The following is a 24,999-nucleotide window of genomic DNA, read 5'->3' on the forward strand; positions in this document are numbered from 1 at the left end:
TATCTCAACTGAAACATGACAGCCAGTCTACAAATATAGTACCAGATGCTCTCTAAAACATAACTATTTGAGCTGAAACTGAATAAGCAGAGTTATTTTTTTGAAGGTCTCTTCTTAAGTTGCCCGAGTATATGTGGGGTTTTAAGTTTCTGTCAAAATAATAAAAATGAGATAATTTGTGCTTTTATCTTGCAGGGGTAAAGAAAAATGCAATATGGGTTTAGCCACTTGATGAAATTAACATCCAATTTTTTTAGAGTAAGATGTTATGTGGACTAGGTTTATCAGTTTCTTTTTTTGGAGAGCACTGTTCTGGAAAAAGAGATAGAGCGGACAACTGAATAAAAGTCCATTGCTTTTGCTAGCAATGTGCTACAAAAACATGAAAAGATATATATTGTTTTGAAAAGGGACATTGGACTTTTAACATGTTTAAAAGTTACCTAGTTACATACCAAGTATTTGTTTATTCTGACCATTACAAGAGTGTTTGTTCTGCTGTAGTACATTAAGCAGATGAGCTATATTTCTGCAACAATTTGATTATGAAATTAAGTACATCAAAGGCAAAAAACAAAATTGCAAACACAGTATCTGCATTACCACTAGGTGTAATAGAAAAGAAGTAATGAGAGGTATAAAATGGAATTTAAAATCATGTATTTGAAAGGTATCAGTCAGTAAAGGGAGATCTTGAACATTTGTAATGATATAAGGAAAAATCAAAATTATGGTGAAGCCTTGATATTGGTTAAAAGTTAATTGAAATACAGGGTACATGAAAAAGTAGTGTTCATAAATGAACACTAATTAGAATAACTGTCCAGGACACTCTTTAGAATAACTACCCTGGATACTGATGCATAGAAATCATGTAGGCCTCAACAGCACACTGACATTCCAGTCAAAATGTATGTGAAAGTTTTGGACATTGTGGTCCACCTAAATTATCCCAGTAGAATCAGGAAAATATTTACTTTTACATCATGACCAGGGGAGCAATGAAGAAGCTTATAACAGATGATAGATGACATGTGGTAAAAGTCATAGCCAGTTCTGCAGGGGCTAAATGCAAAATATACTTACTACCTGATAAGGAATTGGATCTATTGCCTGCAAACTTATTGGGGCCATTACCTAGAGCAGAAGACAGACTTTGCTACATTTTTGAAACAGCTGATTTGTTTTCTAAAATTATAAAAGTATATTCCATTAAGAAAGCTAGAAGTAAGAATACAATTTCAAGTATTGTGAGAGATTACATTTTAAGTATTAGTACTCCAAAGTCGCTTCTGTCAGATGAAGGACCACAATTTACATTTAAAACATAGAAGACCTTCATTGACATGGAAGATATTGAACACATCTTGATTTCAGTTTATTATCCTTCTAGCAGTCCAGTTGCTATTGTTTGAGGGAGACTTGGAGGCTGTGCAGGATATACTGCAGTGAGAAACATTTGAACTTGATTGGATTCATTAATGGCTTTGAAGACATCATGAATTGTCTACAGCATTCACCTTCTGTATTTAACCTGTTTGACATTATGTATGATAGAAAACTCACCAATGCTGTTTCTGAAAAAGTAGAGTATCTCTGCCAAGAAAGAGAAACAATTGTCAGAGAGATTACGGAAAGATTGGGCGATGCAAGTGAAAATGTGTCAAAGTGGGGGAGGGATGGGCGGCAGGGGGGGGGGGGGGAGAAGGAGATGACATTCGACATTTAAAGATAAGTATGTTATTTCATTAGTCCCACATGTCCAGTCATGTGTGCATACACACACACACACACACACACACACACACACACACACACACACAAGTGCACTCTGCAAGGAGCACCTGTGCTGGCCACAAGGTTGGTAAAGAGTTCTTATGGTAAGGCATTTTGTTTGTCCACCAACACAGTTGGTAACTGCTAGATGGTCGTTGGTGCACAGGGACATGCTACAATATGCATCCTTAATTCATATCACATGAGATTGATGGAATTTAAGCCATGGGAATGAGTGGGCTAGTCCATTCCCTGAATATTGTCTCATACAAAGAGCTCCTCTACCCATATTGTTTGATGCAGTCACACATTATCATCCATAAAACTGGAGTCAGGACTGAATGCTCAGTCTCCAAGGATTTGGAGGTAAGCAAGTCCATGTTACATGAATGTTTATTATAAATGAGTCATTCTTTCTATTCATACAGTTATATATGAGTATGTTACTAATAAGTTTTGTGAAGAAATTAAGCCACTCTGTAACTAATTTGCCCCTAATGGTTGGGAGACTTACTATAATTGTATTTGTTGGTTAAGAAACAAGTACTCAACACAAATGCAAATATGAGCTGTATCGGACCTGACAAAAAGTACATATAGATGTAAGATTAGATTTCTGTTGCCACAAAGAACCAGTCAACAAGACAGTGAAGAAATGAAATCAAACCAAGTAGAGTACAATAAATCAGAAATACAGAAGGATGCACAGCAAAAGTTGTTTTTACTAACAATTGCAATTTGATGTAATTTTTGTTTCATGTTTATGTGTGAAAAATCAAAAGCTTGTAGAAGCATGTGAATCGATCAGTGTACACAGACATCAGTAATATGTTTCAGTGCATTTTATCTGTATGTTTATTCTTCTTTGTTCTACTTTTTTTTTCTTTTTCTTTCAGTTTTTTTTTCCAGCAAATTGCCATGTTTGTAATTTGTGCTTTGGGGTAAACATATTAAGTTATCTTGCAAGTGTAGAGCTTATTCTTTTTCACCATCAGTTCTATTCACTTAAGGTAGATAACCAAAGTGGTGGCCCCACCAAAGAACTACAATAATATTAACATTAATGACAGTGCTACACTCAAGTTGGAGCCACAGCAGCAGCCTCAAAATGCAGCTACACAGGAAACCACAGGTGAGGCATACTCTTCAAAGTAACATACAGTCTTTACAGTTCAAGGTAGGAATTTTGGAAATTTTAAACTTCCCACACTGTCGATGAAATAACTGCACCTATGGTGCAGGCAGATAGATTGGACTGGATTGATTTGGTGGAAGAGACCAAACAGTGATGTCATCGGCCTCATCGGATTAGGGAAGGATGGGGAAGGAAGTCTGCCATGACCTTTGAAAGGAACCATCCCAACATGTGCCTGAAGTGATTTAGGGAAATCATGGAAAATCCAAATCTGGATGGCCAGACATGGGACTGAACCATCATCCTCACAAATGTGAGTCCAGTGTGCTAACCACTGCACCTCCTCGCTCTGTCAGGCAGGTAGAGAGCATACTTTTGCAGCAAGGTGTCCTAGCTTCACTTGAAAAGCTTAATTGTGTAGTGGCACATTTGAATGAGGCACAAATTATGCAAGAAGAGGTCTATGTTAAGTTCACAGAGTTATGAGATTCTAAATGCAGGTTTAATCAAAGAGTATTTCTTAACCTCAGAGAGCAGATTGCATAAACTGTTACAGAAGGCACTGCCTAGTAACATGCTGCTGAAACAAACGTTGGCACAACTAAAATCATTAGCTGGCAATGATTTGTTACCTGAGGCTTCCCTTTGGTCATTATGGCTTAGGCATCTACCGCCAGCAATCAGTACTGTCTTAACAGGATAAACAGAATTACTCTTGGCAATCTTGTCTGAAAAAGCTGTGATGATAACTGCATGTTCAGAGCATAGAGGTTGAAACACTGTGAAACAGACCAGCATGGCTAAAGGCCCCAAACCAAGCATTACCAGTAAAGGTGGACAAAGCAGCCCCAACTCAAGTATAGTGCCAGCTACACCCCTACACAAAGTAGAACAACTGAAAAAGTGTGTGAGGGAATTAAAATCCATGGTGGTGGCTCTGAAACATGAGCAAATAGCCACTCCAGAAACAAAAATAAACACAGCTAAACAAAAAACATAAGTTCAAGCTTCATAGTGTTTGTTGATAGACATTTCATTGTAAATGCATGCCAGTGCATCACTCTGCGCAATTTCCTAAACTAGTTCAATGACACCAGGAGGGTGTACATGTATGTTGGCAAAAATATCACCCCCTATTTCTTTTTCCCCTGTGTCTGCTGTATGAGAATTACAGGAGTCAGTCACTACCATATGTAGTTAATGCAGAATATACACAAGCATGTCACACTAGAAGATTTCTGCAGGCTCATGTGAGGAGCATCGTCAGTTAACAGGTCACATACCTCTGAGGTGTAACAGGATACACAGGATTGTTTTTATGCCGCTGGAAGGCATAGACTATTGTGCAACCCAGAGGCCTATGAGAAGACAGCACATAGCATTTATGTAGGGACTCAAAAACTATAGTTTTAATGAGCAGCAGCTGTCAGGTAGGAGGCAACTGACGCAACAGACTTGCCTTGTGCATGCAACTGAGAAGCAGTCTTGCTGGTTATTTGTGAGGGACAACACTTCTGAAACAACATTTTAGTTAGACACAGGTTCTGATTGCAGTGTGTTGCCAGCTAGAAGTTTCACAGGTGATGGTACCAAGGTTCTGATAACTCTAATGGTGGCAAATAATTCCAGAATTGAGATCACAGGAAGAAAATTTTTGACACTCGATCTTGGTGTACATCATACATTCACATGGCCATTCCTCATGGCAAATGTGATGGAACCATTTTTGGAAGCTGATTTCTGCTGACTGGCTCCAGACTTTTCTTCTAACCAAGCCCTAGAAGTGGTGCGATTGGCACAAGTTTCTAGTAGATGTACTGCAAAAATTCCTGGAGAGTACAGGTATCAGGAAACTGGGAATGGCTTACAACCATGGCACTCAGCATAACATTCGGACTGCGCTTGGCCCTCCAGTGATGCCCCACTCATAGAGGCTTATGCCAGAAAATTTTACTGCAGCTAAGGATGACATAGACAGGCAGATTACTGAACACATTTGTCTCCATCAGGTAGTCAAGGGCATATGCACAGATTCGAGTTACAAAGGGCATTAGGAAGAAGGCCACTATCACTACTCGTATTTGTTCCATTTCATCTTCATGTCCTTTGGTTGAAAGATGTCACACAATCATGGAAGAGGTATATTCACCAGGTTCTTTCAGGGATTCCATTTCTGGTTTGTTACATGGACAACGATCTTGTCTTATCCAACAATATGGAACAACATAAGGAGCACCTATGAACCCTTTTACAAAGTATTGAGGACTTTAATGTGACAATCAACAAAGACAAGAGCACTTTTTGGAAAGAGAGTGTACATTTTCTCAGGTTCATCATTTCCACAAAAGGTATCTCCAAATCCTAAAAGAGTACAACTCATCAATGACTTCCTGTTTCTGAGGACTTTCATGGAATTACAAAGATTCTTGGGAACAATTACTTTCTACTGATGCCATTTTCCACAAGCAGCTGCAAAATAGGTTCCTTTTACTGCACTTCCAAAGGGAAAGATCACCTCAGGGAACAAGTATGTACCATAGAATGAGAACCTACTGAAGGTCTTTGAGGATGTTCAGGATGTTACAGCAGAGGCTGTGCTAGTACAGCATCCTATTCAGAACCATAGTTGATGCCAGCCAGGAGGCAGGCAGCGTGACATTACAACAGAGGATCAATGGTGACTGGCAACTCTTGTCATTTTTTCCCTGCCTCTAGAAAGAAGCACAGCACAATTGGAACACTATAGATTGTGAATTACTAGCCATTCATACAGTGGTTAAATTCTCCAAAGAATACCTGGAAGGCATGCACTTTAGAATTCATACAGATCATGCACCGCTTACAGCATTCTTTTACTAGATAACAGACAGTGTCACACTGTCAATGTCACATGTCAGACTCACAGCACAATACTCCACAGACATTAGACACATACGTAGCATGAATAATGTGGCAGCTGATTATTTATCACAAAGCTGTGCCAGTATCAAGGCAGTCTATTGGGAGAAAAAATTGTTGATTAAAAGAAAGACTCTGAGTTGGCTCAGTTGTTGGTTAATCAATCACATTGTTCTGTGTTTGATAAATGGAGATGAAAGAGCTGGGATTTACCTTATGGTGTGATACATCACAGGGTAGATTACATGCTTACTTTTCATTGAGACACAGGAAAGAGATTTTCTGCACCTTTCATAATTTAGCATACCTGGTAGTCTGGGCTTCAACTAAACTGCTGGCAAAACATGTCATGTGGGACAGAATTAGAAAGAATTCCTGGCACTGGGCTCAATGTTGTTTACAGTGTCAGAAGAGTAAGGTGGGCAGGCATGTGCATGTGCCTATGGGACATTTGCTGAATTTATAGCCTATTTTATAGACCTACATAGTGATTTGGTGGGACCTCTTCCATGTTCTGAAAATTACAGGCATGTGTTGGTGGTGGTGGATCATTTTATCCATTATCCAGAAGCACTCCCAGTTTCCAATATTTCAGCAGCCACTGTGGCTATGACACTACTGGTAGGTTGGTTTGCTCACCATGGCGTACTGCAAGTGATCATGTCTGACCATAGAAGGCAATTTGAGGCTTGTCTGTTTCAAGAGCTGCTACAGATCTGTGGCTGTAGTCACATTCAAACAACTCATTACCACCCAGAAAGCAATGAGTAAGTTGAAAGATTTCACCAGTCTCTGAAGACTGCAATAATGGTGCATGGTTCTAAGTGGACAGAAGCTTTGCATCTGGTGTTAGGCCTTAGATCAGCAGTGAAGGAGGATCTAGTTTGTTTACCAGCAGAGTTTGTGTTTGGTGAGTAAGTATGCTTAGCTGCTGATCTACTGACCAATAAACCTACAGTTCTACCATCAGAAGAACATAGGTCCACTTTCAGCAGATGATTAGAATAGAGAATGTCATGGGTCAATATGCATCCTCAGCAACATCATGGCAACAATGGAATTTTCATACTTAAGCATCTGGTCACATCAGTGCATGTCTGTCTATGGGATGACACTGTAAGTTCCCCTCCCATCCAACATATACAGGTCTGTTCTGAATGCTGTGCTGATTGCCAAACAACTTCATGATAGACTGGAATGGAAAGCATGAAACAGTCTACATAGAGCAGTTGAAATCTGCTTACCTCGACGTACAGGATAATTGGACTTCAAGTGTGGTCGCTACAAACCATGACCTCTGGAGGCCACACAGACCTTGGGCTATGGACCACATCGTACTACCTACAGACCCTCCATCTATTGTTCCAGTGATCACACGGACTGGAGAAACTGTTTACCATGAGTACCAAAAACGGGGGATGGTGTAGCGTCAAGTGATATTATTGATCAGTGGACATAGATGTCAGTGATTCATTTTAGTGTGTGATATCTTTATGTATGTACCTCTTCATTCTGTGGTTCAGGTGCTTGCTCTCCATTTCAGCACTAACTCATTATGTTTGTAATTTATGCTTTAGTGTAAATGTATTAAGTTATCTTGCAAGTGTGGAGCTCTTCTTTATAATCATCAGTTCTGTTCACTTAAGTTAGATAACCAAAACTCTGTGACTGGTTTTTCATGTCTGATTCATCAGTAAGGTTTTTAGTTTATTTTTATGTACAATGTAAAATTTGTGACTGAACAATCATATGAATATCTGAATAACATGAGAAAATCTTGTAATCTTACATCAATTAGTAGTTTCATTACACTGTGAGGTACTAAATGAGAATTTTTCCTTCAAATCTTTTCAAAAATTGAGTCTACATGTGTATTTATGTACACTTCAACTGAGATTTCATTTGCATAGTGAATGTGTTTTGTTTAGCTTAATAGTAATTTTGTTGACTAGTTGGTAACTTTGAAGTGAACCCATACATTTTGTAATGCTATAACAGGGCACGATGATTCAAAATAGCTTTCACTTGCAGTTGTATAAATGCTTCAGAATATTGATCTAAGTTTGCTTAGTTAGGAAGGAATATAAAATTAAATGAGATAAATAATCCGCAAATGAATTAAAACTCTTACATGTGAAAAAGCCCATGCATACATTATAAGTGTGTAATTTGAGGGAGAGAGGGGGTAATTATATGTAACTGAGGATAGGTAAATCTTTACAGTTGAAGTACCTAGCACAAATAATTATGGAAGTTATCACTACACATTTTTTACTGTAATGTGCAATGCAAGTGATTGTATATACACCACTTATCTATTTTAATACATATATTCACATTTTCTAAAGCAGCATGTAGACAGATTATAATTGCAACAAGCATTCCTATTGAGTGCAGTAATGTCTACTACTTGTTATCTGCAAATCATAAAGGAGGTTTCTGATCACATATGAATTATTTAAGTTTTTCTTCCTGCTATATTTCTCTAAACTTTGTTATTCACTGTATAGTTTTCAGATCACGGACAATAACATAATTAGATTTTTGAGGAAACATTTTCATTAATGAATTATTCTGAATTTAAGATCCAATAAAACTATAACTTATGCCATTCGAAGTTCAAACCTGCTGCTGATGATTAGTTTTAGAACTGGTCAACTTTGTTTAAAAGCACTCATTTCTGTCTTTCCAAAGAACATCTTTTTTTTCTGAAAACTTGGTATTTCAAAAGTTATTCACATTTATATAATAGAGGGAAACTTCCACATGGGAAAAATATATATAAAAAACAAAGATGCTGTGACTTACCAAAAGAGAGAGCACTGGTAGGTAGACACAATAAAAAACACACAAACACACACATAAATTTCAAGCTTTCACAACCCAAGGTTGCTTCACCAGGAAAGAGGGAAGGAGAGGGAAAGACAAAAGGATGTGGGTTTTAAGGGAGAGGGTAAGGAGTCATTCCAATCCTGGGAGCGGAAAGACTCGCGCGCACGCACACACACACACATCCATCCACACATATATCACAGGCAGACATATGTACATGCAAAGAGGTTGGGCAGAGATGTCAGTCAAGGCAGAAGTACAGAGGCAAAGATGTTGTTGAATGACAGGTGTTGTACGAGGGGCAGCAACTTGAAATTAGTGGAGGTTGAGGCCTGGGGGGTAACGAGAAGAGAGAATATACTGAAGGGCAAGTTCCCGTCTCTGGAGTTCTTACCATAAAATTCTTCTGGGCTTTTTTAGATCCAAATGTGCACCAAAAACATCTGCCATATAAAACAGATCTACAGTATGTATTGATTTATGACATTCAGCCACTTGTTACTACTATAACATATGTGCCTAATCTGAATCTATATTCTATACCCTTTCTGATTTTTATATTATTATTGAAGATTTCACAATTATATCATTTGAGTCTCTACTGCCCCCTTCCACCATGACACCAACAGGATATATGTATATATAGCAATATCTCTCTCTCTCTCTCTCTCTCTGTGTGTGTGTGTGTGTGTGTGTACAAGATGTGTTTTATCAAATATCACTTGAAGCATTATTGTACACATCACATTACAGGTGCTGTGCAATTCTCAATAAATGTTTGAATATCCCACCACCAACTTCAATGCATTTGTGCAAGGGCACCCATTTGATAATCTGGTAGGGAGGAGGGCGGAGGGGGCTAGACCAGGAAGTATGGAGTCTTTCTAATATTCTGGAAGACAAATGGTGATTCATAACTAATCATAAAAGACTTTCAGTTCTGACCTTCTTAAAAACCTGCATAATACTGAATTTTAAATAATTTTCTTGAAAGAAAACACTGCCTAAAACATATTTTCTCCTTTCCCTGTAAGCTAATGGGGAGTGGTTGGTGCCTCCCCCCCCCCCCCGTCCTCCTTGCATTTGTGCGCTCTTGGGAGAGTATGTTGTGTTGCTTCTCCAAGGGCCTGTGGTTGCTAATAAGGGCAGCAGCATCCATGACATGATCAAACAGTTCATCCTGCACATTCACTATTCATTTGTACACCTCAGACTTCATTCAACCTGATAAACAAAAATCTAATGGCATGAGGTCTGGCAATCTTGGTGCCCAGTTTATAGTACTACTACAACCAATTCAGTAATTAGGATACATGGTATTGAGAGGTCCCCTCACACATCTGGTAGATTGTGGAAGGGCTCTGTCATGCTGGAAGTGTATTGCAGATTGCATGGCCAAAGGAACCTCCTCAAGGTGTTCAACAAATGAATTTCCTAAAAAATGCAAGTAATTCTATCCCATCATTTGCTCTTCTAAAATGACTGGACTTATCAACATGTTACCAATCATGCCACGCCAAAAATTGATTGAAAAATGAACATGGAAAACGATTTCCACTGTAACATGCGGATTTTACCATGAGAGTTGATGTTTATCACTTGTGTTGTTGGTCCAGTTCCGTCTAAATGTGGCTTCATCGGTGAATAGTGCTAATGGCAGTAAATGACAATTGTCATTTAATTAGTGCCAAAATTCAAGCTGTATGGCACTGTTGCCAATGTGAAGATTCCATACCTGCTGTATGTGAAATGTAATGTTAACCATACATGTGCACGTGGGACATTGATACATGCGGAAAGTCATCATCTGCTGGCTGCACCATTTCAGCAATGTGTTTCTGTCCCTGTATATTTTATTGAAATGCATATTTAGAAAAAAATGGGAACTTGAAAGAAAATCTGTTTCTTGCAGTGTGCTAAAATCACTGGTAAGCACATTACGATCAGGAATCTCATGTGTCAGAAAGTGCTGACGGTTTTATTTGACAGCAGCAGGAGCACTAGCATTGCAGAGGCTGTAAATATACATCATATCTGTAAATTCTTCATTGGTGTAGGTGCATGACATTTTAACCAGTGCAAGAGTAAACATAGTTAACCAATGCTCCTCTTGGATACACTCTCAATCCCTCACACTACTTCAGAAATATGTCTTGAGTGAAGGGGTTGAAGGCAATGAGATAGGTTAGGCTAGAATAAAATGTCAAAGAGTTAGGGTGGGTAAGATGTGTGTGTACCACTAGCCCAAAAACAAATATATGCTGAATGTGCTGTATTTAGGAAACCATTTGAAATAGGGCATATGCCCATATGAAGTTTCTTGCTTTAAATAGGCATTAATGCTATATCCCTGAATATTGACCATAAGGGGAATGGAATGTGTCGGATGTTGAATGATATCATGTATGTATGTGATAATGCATTATCAGCACCTGAATGAGTTTGAAAGGGAGCGAGGTGGCGCAGTGGTTAGCACACTGGACTCGCATTCGGGAGGATGACGGTTCAATCCCGTCTCCAGCCATCCCGATTTAGGTTTTCCGTGATTTCCCTAAATCGCTTCAGGCAAATGCCAGGATGGTTCCTTTGAAAGGGAACGGCCGATTTCCTTCCCCATCCTTCCCTCACCCGAGCTTGCGCTCCGTCTCTAATGACCTCGTTGTCGACGGGACGTTAAACACTAATCTCCTCCTCCTCCTCCCCCATTGTGGGTCTCCATTTGGCCAGCTGGTCAAACTGTGCAATATTCATATTTATGGGGCATTTGTATAATAGTGGTCCAGTGTTGGACTGCATGGGAATATGAGGGTACACATACTCTTCATCAATGTGCTGGTCAAACACATCTGACCATCAAAAAAGAGATTGTGCATGAACCTCACTTGCCATCCAAGAACAAGTAATTGGCTCCCTGCAACATTCAGTTTAATTCTGTGCCATTGTTCAGAGACTAGCCACAAATGTACTAGGGAATTATTGTACCACACACAGACTGCCAATGACAGGACAACATGAATGGCTGTGTTCAGAGCTGTGCCATGACAGGGAAGCATTGATTGCTGATGAATGGTGTCGCATTGTTTTCCTAGTGATGAATCACAATTGTGCACTACCCCAGATGACCATCATAGTGGCAGTATGGGGAGAGGTCCCATTCTTCCAATGTTCTGGAGAGACACAGTGATTTTACTTCGGGCATCATTTTGTGGGGAGCTATTTGCTATGACTTGAGGTCATGGATAGTAGTGACGGAGGGAATTCTGGCAGCATGACAAGTACATAATGGGCATCTTGGGTCTTCACGTGTTACGTCTCATTTGACAATATTGCAGTGCTGTTTTTCAACAAACCAGTGCTCATCCACATATGGCATTTGTCTCTAGGAAATGTCTGCATGACACTGAGGTACTCTCATGGCCAGCAGGATCCCCAAATGAGTCCCTCATGCAACATATAGTGCCAAATTGGACATCAATTCCATCTCATTGCCTGTATCTGGGATATCAAGGACCTGTTATAACAGTTATGGAACACCTTGCCTCAGGAGAGGATGACAACAGTTTTATGATACCTTAGCTGACTGAATCAGTGCATGCTCTGAGGCCAGAGGTGGCACAATGTCTTACTGATAACTGGGCTAATACTGCCGCCAATTTCTTTGTAAATTTGACTATCTTGTAGTCACTGAAATAACATCACATGCCCTCTCAGTTCATGAAGTTCATTTTTGTTTTCTACTCCCCTTCTAGGTGTTTCTTTTCTTTTCTTTTTTTTTTTTTTTTGTCTGATAGTATTAAAAATTTTTGTGTTCTACAATATCCCAACACATATAATATCAACATAAAAGAAGAGACTAAACTGTGCCATGAACCAGAAAAATAAAATGATTTAGGTCAATACGTTACCTGACATGCATCTTTCCCACCCTCCGCATAACCTGCACATATCATGCCTTCAGTCACATTCAGATCTTTGTGCACTAACCACATATTGCACAGATTTCGATTCAGGACAGGAACAACAACTTCATTCACAGCTGGTTCATATTCCGATGCTGGAACAAAATATGTATATACAATTGGATTTACAGAATACACTCCTGAAACTTAAAATTACTACATAATGTACATTCCTACATCTCTGTTTATTAATTTATAATTAACACTAATAGATACATTTGTTTTGTTATAAATTCTGTACTGAGATTTTTTTGTTGACAGTTAAGATTTTAAAATTTTATCAAATGAAGGTATAGCTGAATCACTTGGTCTGGTAGATATGCACTTCAAAATTTTACATCTCACTAGTCAAAAACTTTTCACTTTTAATCTCAATTATCTGTATGCACTATCAATGTACATTACACATTTTTTGACACATTTGAAAATGCCACTTTTGACTTTGTTATGTTGATTTGAAAATGGGTCTCGCCCGAGACTAATCATTAAATGAAAAATAAAATATTTGCAACTAGGACTTGTTTTTCATTCTATTGATCAACAAAAGTTGCTGACCCAAGTTACTCCAGCTTGTTCAAAGTTAGTAAATAATAGTTATTGTATTATAATGGGTGACAGTTGAGAAAATAGTACAGAATCATATGATAAGAATTTCATGATAAAATAAAATAATTCTCTGAACACCAGTTGGATTTTTGAAGGAACAGGACTTCAACAATGATGCATTTTTCTATTTCACTGACCATATACTTAAATCCTCCAGGCAAAATAAATTTTCACTATTCTAAATAAGCCTCTTGATTTCCTTTTATAACTCCCTCCCTATTGCTTCAGAAGCTAGAATCATATATGGCCTTAAGGGTACAGCAGTCATTGGTTTAAAATCTTTCACAACAATCATAAGCAAACAATAGAAAGGCCAAACATGTAAGAGAGAGAGAGGGAGAGAGAGAGAGAGAGAGATACTACTCCTCTGCTGGCTCCACAACAAGACAGCTTGCATGGTTTCTAAGAATCCAGAAAATGTTTTGCCTGCAGGGAACACTAAAAAATTCATGACAATGAAGTGGGTTAATAGTATGTAACACAATGAAGTGGAGCTATCCTATGTGTTCTTACACCACTCCTGAAGTAACGTTTTTTTTCTTGTTTGATTTTGTTTTGTTAATAGTACACACACAACAGATACTGTTGTTAAGAAAATTCAATTTCTTACTCAAGCAGAGATTCAAAACTTCAGTACTCAATGAGCAGTTTTCTAATTAATAATAACAATAATATAATTAATTCATGTGGGAAAATTTTCTTTAAAGGAATATTAGCAATATTAATGTAAACTACATGAACGTGAAATTTTCAGTGAGCAAATAGTTGTTTATTTCTAATTTGGAGTATCTTATGAGAAAGACCTTATTCCCCTCTCTTCAACAAATATTTCAATTTTCCAAAAAAATCATAGTTTAAAAAGTTACTGGAATTCAAAATGTTTGGTAAAGTTGCCATGTTTGGCAATATTGACTGATCCTGAGTTGTGTTGATATACATTAACATGCCTAAGAAATCTAGATTTAATTTAATCTCACAGTCTGAGCTGCTGGAGATGGTGGTCTTGTGTGTGTGTGTGTGTGTGTGTGTGTGTGTGTGTGTGTGCGTGTGTGTGTGTGTGTGTGTGTGTGTGTGTGTGTGTGTGTGTGTGTGTGTGTGTGTGTGTGTGTGTGTGTGTGTTTGGAGGGGGGGGGGTTAATGTGTGTATGTGTTTTTTTTCTTTTCTGAAGAAGGCTTTTGTCATCTTTTTCCTAATATTACTGATATTTCAACCTGAAGTTTACATTGTTTAACAAAATGAATGAAGAGACTATCACAATGATCAGCCACCACTCCTGTTTTCAAGGAACATAATATTTCCTGCATTTATAGTCTAGAAACAGTTTCTTTTATTCTCTCTTTATAAAAAAAAAAAAAGAAACTGATATGTTTTCAGTAAGTGGAGGAATCCATTGCATGACTCACAGATCAAGCCAGTAATTCTTCTGGTAAGCCAAAGATTGAGCATGTCAAGATAGAGTGAAAAAATGGGCAGCTTGCTCTTCAACAAACTATGTCTGTGAATTGGATAATTTCAAGTTAGCAATATATGCAGATGTAGCAGAAAATGGCTCTGTAAATAGTGAGCATTTACTACCTATAAGGTGCAAAATCATATCAAGTGCTATTAGAATATGCTGATGGATGTGTAAGTGGTATCAGTTGCATTGTTTTGTGAAAGAAGATCAAGAAAACATATCACAAACATATCACGTGCTTGAGGAATGAAGTGTAATGGTTGTTTAGTTGTGACCAAAAAATGTCACGCTAATCATGAATCTCAGGTACCAGAAACATTGCATAAAGAACTGAAAGCCACATGTTCTGACGCAGGGGTATCTGGTTACAAGCTTATTTGAACTACAACATGAAAAATTCAGGCAATTTCTGACATAGAGTGAACAAAGAAATGTCCAAAACCTGAACTTGTCTTACAAGGATATGAGGTTGCTTTAAGAAATCGGGTGAAAATAAAATGGATGAGTTTGTCAGTTCACACCAAGTGTATCAATTTGAATTGCCAGAAATAAAAAGAACAATGCAAAATACATCAGTAAAATCTGTCATGACAACATAAACAAACTGTCACAAAAAGATATTAGTACAGTCAAGCCTGCTGACAGCCACAAAACAGGTACTGTGGGAATTCTTCATTTCCAGCAAGATCTCAATACTACAAGTGTTGTGAAATCTGTATGAGGCTTACAAGATAACAGTAATTGTGTGTCATGAAATCAATGGGTCATAATATTAAGCCACTTTAACGATATGTATAAAAAAAGAATTAAAAGTAGCAAACAGAGTCTTCAGAGATGCACTATGTACGTTAAGAGACCAAAAGCAACTGTGATAGGCAAACAGGACAGGCATGACCTTATTGAATCTTCTTGAGTAAATAAAGAGATCCGAAAAGCAAACAGGTCTTAAAAGAAAGATCTCCAAGACCACTTCAAATATTTTTTTTCCTCACTATTGATGATCTGGAAAGAAAGCATGGCATCTAAATAAATTGGACAAATCACTATTCAGCCAGAATCTCAAAGTGCTAGTGAAAAGTATTTTTTCTAGAAGTCAGAAATGTGGCACAATTTCATTGCCAACTGTAAAGAGTTGCAAAGTACCTTCCTTAGCAATTAACTCAGCTGCAGTAGAAATAGACCATAAAGAAACATTAACTACAGAAGTAAATGTGGAGAGGGAAGTAGCTATGATAGCAGTGGCAGCAGGTGGAACAACACAACCTGGAAAAGAGAAAAAATAAATACCAGAAGTGGCAGCATATTCAGCTGCAGAAACAACTGCACCATCAGATGATGCAATTGTCCCTCATGCCAAACATTTAAACTACCCACAACATGAACACAACCTGTTAGAGGAAGGTATCCATTAATAAGATGTAAGAATTTTTACTGACCACAGATAAAGATAGTGTCTCCATAGTGTAGCGCAAAACTGCTGCTCAGATTATAGTGAAAAGAATACAGACACAAAAAAAGATAAGTGATGGATGAAACATGTTAAGCAGAAGCCCGAAGTTTATAGCAGTCCATTAAAATATACAGTCACTGCAAAACAAAGTCAATGAGCTACAAATATTATTGTCATACCATCAGATTAATTAAAAAAGTATCTTTTGTTCTTTAGTGAACATTGGCTAACTGATGAGAGGTCAGCAATTATAATTATACAGGGTGCTGTTATGGCATTTCATTTCTACAGAAGAATGTGTACTCATGAATGAATAAGTATGTTTGTGAAAGATTTATCAAGTATTACCACTTAAAATCTTTAGAAAAGTTAGGAAAAGAATGCAGTTTTGAAATTTCTGTTGTAGAATTAACCTCAATAAAAAACAGTTATAATATGTGGAGATTTTAACAATGACTTCAACCAAGTTTCAAAAGACAGGAGAGATCTTATGGCTTACTTTGCAACATACAACTTACTTCCATTTACAAATTCCCCTATCAGGGTCAGTATCCAGTACTGTTATTGATGTGGTATTGATAAAGAAAGTCATGAATACGCAGCTAGAAATGTCAACACAGGTTTCAGTGACCACTGTGCACAGCTTCTTTAAATATCTTATATACTGAGCATAAATATGCAAACAAAACCAATGAAAACAACAAGAACCTTCAGACATTGATGTGTATAAAGCATGTGTGCAAAAGCAATGATGTTTGTAAAAGCAAGGATGAAAAATTCAGCATATTTATGGATGTCTTTTCATATTGATTTAATACATCATTTCCAATTAAAAAACAGAAGATAAAATCTTTTAATCTTAACAGAAAAAGCTGCTGATTGACAACAGGTATATGTAAGTCACGTACTGAAAAAAAAGATTATATGAGATATTCCAGTCTTCCACAGTATCAAGAATAAAGAATTAATGAATTCCATGTATATTTCAAATAATATATAAAATGATACTTAAAAAAGTGATGAAAGAAGCCAAAATAATGGAAAATGACTGCTATATAAATAATTTGAATAACAAAACGAAAGCTGTATGGATAATAATGAAACAGCAAATTGATGATAATTTTCCCCAGTATTATAGTATTTATCCGAAGTGTAAAAGCAAAGAAATTACTAATCCTGAGGAAATCGCAAATGTGTTCAGTACTTATTTTAACAATGTAAGTGAGCAGTTGGTTACTGAAATAAAACTATGCTTTAAAAACAGTCCAATATCATCTAAAAATACCAACATAAATCCTGCTCCACTTTATCTCTTCCTAATAACCCAAAAATAAGTCCTTTCATTTATCAGAACTTTAAAAATTAGCAACTCCCATGGAATATATGGATCTTACAGCAGTGTTATTGAAAAATGAGGAGCATCATTGTTGAACCATTAGCTCACCTTTGTAACAGTTCCTTTAAAACTGGAACTTTCCCATCATTGCTAAAAAGTGTCAAGTTCAAATCACTATGCAGAAAAGATAAAAAGCTTGAAGTGGCTCCCTACAGGCCCATTGCTTTACTGTCTATATTCTCAAAATATGCAAGAAAAATTTTTCAAAGGAAAATGGTAGATTTCCTGGAAAAGCACAAAATAGCATCTACAGCACAAGATAGTTTCAGCAAGGACTGATCACCTGATACAACAATTTTTGAACTTTTAAGTGAAGTACTTAAAAAACTAGATAATGGTGAAAATTTCATTGGAATAAGTCTTGATCTATCCATGGCTTTTGATATCATACATTACACTGCACTACTGCCTAAGCATGCATTGCCATGGGCATCAGATAAACATACAACAACTGGATAAAATCATACTTATGTGATGAAAGCAAGTGGAGGGAGTACAACACTGAAGTTTCAACAGATTAACTCAACTTTATTCAAAATATGAAACCATTAAAAATAAAATGTCACAAGTTTCAGTGGTCAGTCCTCTTCTATTTTTATTATATTTGAATGACCTAAACAACTTCTGTGAGAACACCATTCAGTTTGCTGTTGATACTGGTGTGCTAGTTAGTGGGAAAGAAATGGAAATGCTTCAGAAGTCTACAACAGAAACACTGAAGAATATTGGAAACTGGTTAAGCCACAATAAGTTAGTAATAAATCCAAGTAAGACAGTAGCACTAAATTTTTACAGTGTGAAAAAAGGTGAACAAATCGTTCATATTCAAGTGTCTGATAAGAAGCAGCATAGTGTAAACAACCTAAAGTTCAGTTTATGGCACCAAAATCATTTTAAATGGGAGATGCACATTGAAGAACTGTTAAGTACTGCATGTTATTTAATGACAACATTAGAAGTATGCTGCAACAAAGATTATCTAAGAACTGTATACATTGCCTATAGAAATTCATAAGTGAAATGTGGAATTATTTTCTAGGGTAACTTGTTTCTCACCCAAAAGCCCAGACTGCAAAAAAGGACTGTAAGAATAATGGAAGGAGTAAAGTAAAACAAAACCCAAAGATCACTCTTTAAAAAGCTGGAAATCCTCCTACTTCCATGTATTTATGTGTATAAGATAGCTGTTTTGTGAAAAAAAATATGCAATGGAAAATACCTACTCTCTTCCAAAAAATGAAAATATTCATTCTCGTGGCAACAAGACAAAACAGGAACTTTCATACAGAGCCATCAATACCAGCCATGCATTACCCATTTGGGAAAGTTATTTACAACAAGGTTCCCCAGAAATTAAATATATAAATGATGCAACAAAGTTCAAGTCAGCTGCTAAGACATTTTCAATTCATCACTGCTTCTGCAACCTGCACAGCTTCCTTTGGGAAGTTCACTAAGTATTTGTGTCTGCACGAAAGTGATGTATTATATAACTGTTACTAGTCCCAAGAATCTCAATGATCTACCATGACGATGTCAGTTGAATAGAAATATCAATTTACCTGTACAATACGTGCTCTTTCTGGTTTTACAATATACTCTCTTTCCACTTTGATGGTACATACTCCCAACCTTATAATTTAATGCACACTGAATGTAAAAAGACTGCAAGTAATGTAAATTTATTTTCATATCATGTTATTTTTTGTTATACATTGACTTATTCTGCATTAGAATATAACATTAGCATACTACATGACTGCCTGAACAAATAAAGAGTGTACCGATAGAGATAATTAGGAATAAAATCAATACCTTTCAAAACAATGTAAAGGAAGTAATAATGCAACATACTTGCTATTCTGTTGATGATTACCTGAATGCAAACTTGAATTAACTATATGACCTTAAGTTTTCCTCTGTATAATTGAAATCTTAACCGTCTCCTAAATGTAATGTGTATGCAGTGATCAACAGTGCATGAAATTTCTTTGCATTTTTTAATCTTGTTCTAGGCATAATATTCTACTTATTCTGTATTGTTCTAAGATGCAGAGATCATGTAAAGAAATAATATGTAGGCATTTTTATGACTCATAGCATATGTATGTATTTGCACATAATGTTTATAGTTTTGTATACTGGTAGTAAAATAGACACTATGTTTTGCCATTTGTATATGTGATGGTTGCTTTCATTTCTGGTAGAATTTTGATTCCTATTTTCATTATTTAACTGTTTAAGGTAAATGTTTTTTAATCAATGTGAATACAATACATTTTTGTTGTTATAAATGCCCTATCTTTTTGAACTTTTTTATTGTGTATTTAATGTTTTGCTGTCATCAGCCACATATTTTTATGGAAACACAATGTAAGATTTCTGGGCTTCAGCAAATTAAATGTAACAATTATAACGTACCATCTTTATCCTCCTTTTTGCCCCATCCAATGACAGTGCAGCGTGTACCAGGGTGAAGCTCATGATTGGCAGGGGGTAAGCAGACGGGTAGCAAATGTTCATGGAATCGGACCCTTGTCTTCAACTGAAAAAAAGGGAATGCTAATACTATGCATAGATGGTACAGAATCAAAATTCAGAAACTGTGGCTAATCCGTTGGAATGAGAAACACTCTTTATCGACTATAACAACATACTTCCTATGTCCATTTTCTACATAATCACCATTTAATTCAATATGATTTTAATGTCTTACATTATCAGTATCAAAATGATTTACTTAAAATTCTTCACTCTAAGCTCTCACCTACTTATTAAATAATTCAGCTGCTCCTTAAAGAAATAAGTTCAATGTACTGCTTTAGGTGGAGGAAAAGAGTGTATCTCGACGAGATCAGGACTGAAAGATGGTTGATCCAAAATTTAATTTTGAGACTGTACATTCAGAGGTTAGGCTTATCATAAGCATTTAAAATAAACTAGTCCATATCATAATGACAGGAGATGAAATAGAAAAGTTGTAGCTTTTCTTCAAATTTGAGTTGTCTAATGATTAAACTCATTTTTGTCCTTCGTAAGCAGACTCATAACATTATGTTGCTATTATTATTTACTTCTTTTATCATCACTGTGTATTTGAATGTCCCATGCATTTGTTCAATTATTTTATGATCTGAGCTATCTTCATGCATAATACTGAAACCACATAGGCTTTGGTAATGTAATGCTTATAAGAAATGTCGTGCAGTGCCCTAGGAACTGTAAATTACACATTGTGGGGGTATTGTTTTAATAATGTGGATTATGCTCATTAGCAAATAATAAGTGTGTGACTGTATATTACACATTGTGTATAATCAGAGAATTAAAATTAATCATCTGCAAATGTGATTAATAGCCAAAATAAAATAAAATGCACTAGACTATATTTATATGAAATGTTTATTATGTAGCTTACTTGAAAAAGAGCAACATCATTGTCATGAGCAACACCCATGTTATACATAGGATGTGGAACAACACGCCGAACTTTCATTTTCTGACCATAAAATGAGTGAGAGTGGCGTCTTGTGATACCAAGCTGGATCGTCCAACCAGAAGGTTCAGAATGGCTGAAACTAGAAATAAGTCACTTAAATATAATGATAATGGAAATTCATAAATGGAAACAGATTGACATGTTCACATGACACGTGTAAAAACATAGTAACTTTCAATAGCCTCAAAGATACTACTCTTTCCCAGATTAAGAATGCTTAACTGAATATACATTTCTCTGTGGTAACATCTTATCAAATACAGGTGATACTAAGTTATTCAACATTCCTTAAATTTTGTAAGTAAACAAATACTATATTCTCATATTGAGATTACCAACATATTAATTCAGATATGAAACGGTAAGACATTTAGCATGTTCAAGTGCTCTATAATGAAATAAATGGACCATGTTTCATTTATAGTGCCATTGATTTAAAATTCTGTTGGGAGCAATGTGTTTCCTTATTTAATATGCCACACATTAATTTCACAACTTTCAGCAAAATGATACTAGGCAGAAATGGCATTCATACATGGATGATGCAAAATATTGAACCTTCGTTTTTTGAACTACTACTAAATTTTGAGGTAATGGTATGTATTTTTCATGTTGTATGAAGTGAGGGCACTGTACTATAGAACCACCTCTAATGATATTGTTTTGAAGGGCTTTTAAAACTAATTTTCCTTCCTTTCTTTTAGTCTCCAATGAAAATGTCACCTTTCATTTATCACTTTTTAATGTGTTATGTTCATGTCATGTTTTCTATATATATTGTTTCATGATGAGCCATTGACAACCTCAGTGATTAAATAAATGTGCAGCTGTACTACACTGAGGTGACAAAAAGTCATGAAATACAGATGGCATTGGTATTGCATACACAAGGTATAAAAGGGCAGTGCATTGGTGACTCTGTCATTTGTATTCAGATGATACACGTGAAAAGGCTTCCAAAGTGGTTATGGTCATATGACAGGAATTAACAGATTTGAATGCAGAATTACAGGCCTATATCATTAACATTGATATGCAGCAGGGTTTTCGAACATATATTGTGTTCGAACATTATGAATTATCTCGAAGAAAACAGTCTATTGACACACAGTCAACATGGGTTTGGAAAACATCATTCCTGTGAAACACAACTAGCTCTTTATTCACATGAAGTGTTGAGTGCTATTGACAAGGTATTTCAGATTGATTTCATATTTCTGGATTTCTGGAAGGCTTTTGACACTGTACCACATGAGCGGCTCATAGTGAAATTGCTTGCTTATGGAATACTGTCTCAGTTATGTGACTGGATTTGTGATTTCCTCTCAGAGAGGTCACAGTTGGTAGTAATTGATGGAAAGTCACTGAGTAAAACAGAAGTGATTTATTGCGTTCCCCAAGGTAGTGTTATGCGCCCTTTGCTGTTCCTTATCCATACAAACAATTTGGGAGACAATCTGAGCCACCATCTGGGGTTGTTTGCAGATGATGCTGTCGTTTATCGACTAATAAAGTCATCAGAAGATCAAAACAAACCTGCAAAACGATTTAGAAAATATATCTGAATGGTACGAAAAATGGCAGCTGACCCTAAATAACGAAAAATGTGAGGTCATCCACATGAGTGCTAAAAGGAACTCATTAAACTTCAGTTACATGATAAAGTAGTATAATCTAAAAGCCATAAATTCAACTAAATACCTAGGTATTACAATTACAAACAACTTAAATTGGAAGCAACACATAGAAAATGTTGTGGGGAAGGCTAACCAAAGAATGCGTTTTATTGGCAGGACACTTAGAAAATGTAACAGACCTACTAAGGAGACTGCCTACATTACTCTTGCCCATCCTCTTTTAGAATACTGCTACATGGTGTGGGATCCTTACCAGATTGGACTGACGGAGTACATCGAAAAAGTTCAAAGAATGGCAGCAAGTTTTGTGTTATTGCAAAATTGGGAGAGAGAATCACAGTAATGATACAGGATTTGGGCTGGACATCGTTAAAAGGAAGGCTTTTTTCATTGCAACAGAATCTTCTCATGAAGTTCCAACCACCAACTGTCTCCTCTGAAAGCGAAAATATTTTGTTGACACCAACCTACATAGTGAGGAACGATCACCACGATAAAATAAGGGAAATCAGAGCTCGTACGGAAAGATACAGGTGTTCATTCTTTCTGCATGCTATACCAGATTGGAATAATAAAGAATTGTGAAGGTGGTCCGATGAGCCTCTGCCAGGCACTTAAATGTGATTTGCAGAGTATCCATGTAGATGTACCGGTAAATGTAGATGAATGGTAGTTGGACCTAGACACCTGGGATATTCCATTTTCGAAATCATGAGGGAAATCACTATTTTGAGAGACACAGTCAAAAGTGTACCAAGAATTTCAGGCATTACTTCTCACCATGGACAACGCAGTGGCCAACAGCCTTCACTTAATGACCGAAAGCAGTGGCGTTTATTGTAGAGTTGTTCTTGCAATGGAGAAGAAACACTGTATGAAATAACCACAGAAATTAATGTGGGACATATTATGAACATATCCACTAGTACAGTGTCGTGAAAATTTGGCATTAATGGGCTATGGCAGCAGACGACTGACTGACTTGGGTGTCTTTGCTAACAGCACAACATCATCTGCAGCACCTCTCCTGAGCTCATGACCATATCAGTACGATCTTAGATGACTAAAAAACTGTGAAGTGGTCAGATGAGCCCCAATTTCAGCTGGAGAGAGCTAAAGGTAGGGTTTGAGTGTTGTGCAGACCCAAGCTTTGGAATCAAGTTGTCAACAAGGCACTGTACAAGCTGGTGGTGGCTCCATAATGGTGTGAGCTGTGTTTACATGAAATGGAGTGGGTCATCTACTCCAGCTGAACCAGTCATTCACTGGAAAGGATTATTTTCTGCTAGTTGGATATCATTTTTGTGGATGACAATGAACCATGTCACTGGTGCTCAATTGGTTTGGAGAACCTTCTGGACAGTCCAAGTGAATGATGTGGCCACCTAGGTCACAAAAAACGAATCACATCTAACTTTTCTGGGACATATTTGAGATGTCAATTTGTGTACACAATCCTTCACCAGCAACACTTTTGCAATTATGGATGGCTATAGAGACAGCATGGCTCAATGTTTCTCCAGGAGAGTTCCAACAATTTGTTGAGTCTATGGCACATCAAGTTGCTACACTATGCATAGCAAAAGAAAGTCCAACATGATGTTAGCAGGTACCCCTGACTTTTGTCACCTCAGTGTATAGCAACTACTGTTTAATGCCATTGAATCCAAGGGAAAGGGGCAGGTGTCATTCAGGTCATTACTCATTTAGGAAATAAAGAAAAAAAAAAAAACTAAAGTGCTTAATATTTTTACGTACTACTATAGTGTTTACCCAATTCCACAATTAGCTTTCTGACAATAAACTTGCATGAAAATTGTCACAAAAATGGCAAGGGATTATAAAATTTCAAGGTATTTTTAACACAGTATACTTTCCAGATGCTTGCATGAGCATTTGCTCATCTGGATGAGCTTGTCGCCTCACCAGTAAGATTCCAGCCATGGAGTTGGGCCCATTCCAGATATACATATTTGTTGTTTACAAGAAATCTGACACTGTTAGTGAATCCACAGGCAGAACCACCAAACCACAGGGAGTCAACTTATTTTTTGTTGTTATTTATTTATATATTCAGACACCCATTTGAAGTATTTCAGTTGATGCATGTTGTGTCATTCCATATACATCTTGGAACTTTGATTATAGAATGACATTTACATAGTGTATTCTACAATTTAGTTTAGGCCCTAAATATAGATAAGATGACAGCATAACAAATAGATGACATTCTACAGTGTACTGTGTCATTCTTCACAATTTTTACTAATTCTGTACATTCAAAATTTGCATAATTACATATAAATTATCAAAATTTCATGACAGTTACTTTTATTTTCTTACTGTTCAATGCA

General features: G+C 36.7%; 1 protein-coding gene across 1 annotated transcript in view; it reads right to left on the bottom strand.

Annotated features, from left to right (window-relative positions):
- Positions 1-24,999, bottom strand: part of LOC126094660 (atrial natriuretic peptide-converting enzyme-like) — a 334,285-nt gene that overhangs the window by 14,289 nt on the left and 294,997 nt on the right. The window contains exons 13-15 of the mRNA XM_049909208.1: positions 20,928-21,087; positions 19,931-20,054; positions 12,547-12,695 (exon numbers count right to left, since the gene is read on the bottom strand). Coding sequence (XP_049765165.1) covers positions 12,547-12,695; positions 19,931-20,054; positions 20,928-21,087 — 433 coding nt within the window. The remainder of the gene's footprint in view (positions 1-12,546; positions 12,696-19,930; positions 20,055-20,927; positions 21,088-24,999) is intronic.

The sequence above is a fragment of the Schistocerca cancellata genome, chromosome 1 (genome assembly GCF_023864275.1).
Source record: "Schistocerca cancellata isolate TAMUIC-IGC-003103 chromosome 1, iqSchCanc2.1, whole genome shotgun sequence".
Taxonomy (NCBI): Eukaryota; Metazoa; Arthropoda; class Insecta; order Orthoptera; family Acrididae; genus Schistocerca; species Schistocerca cancellata.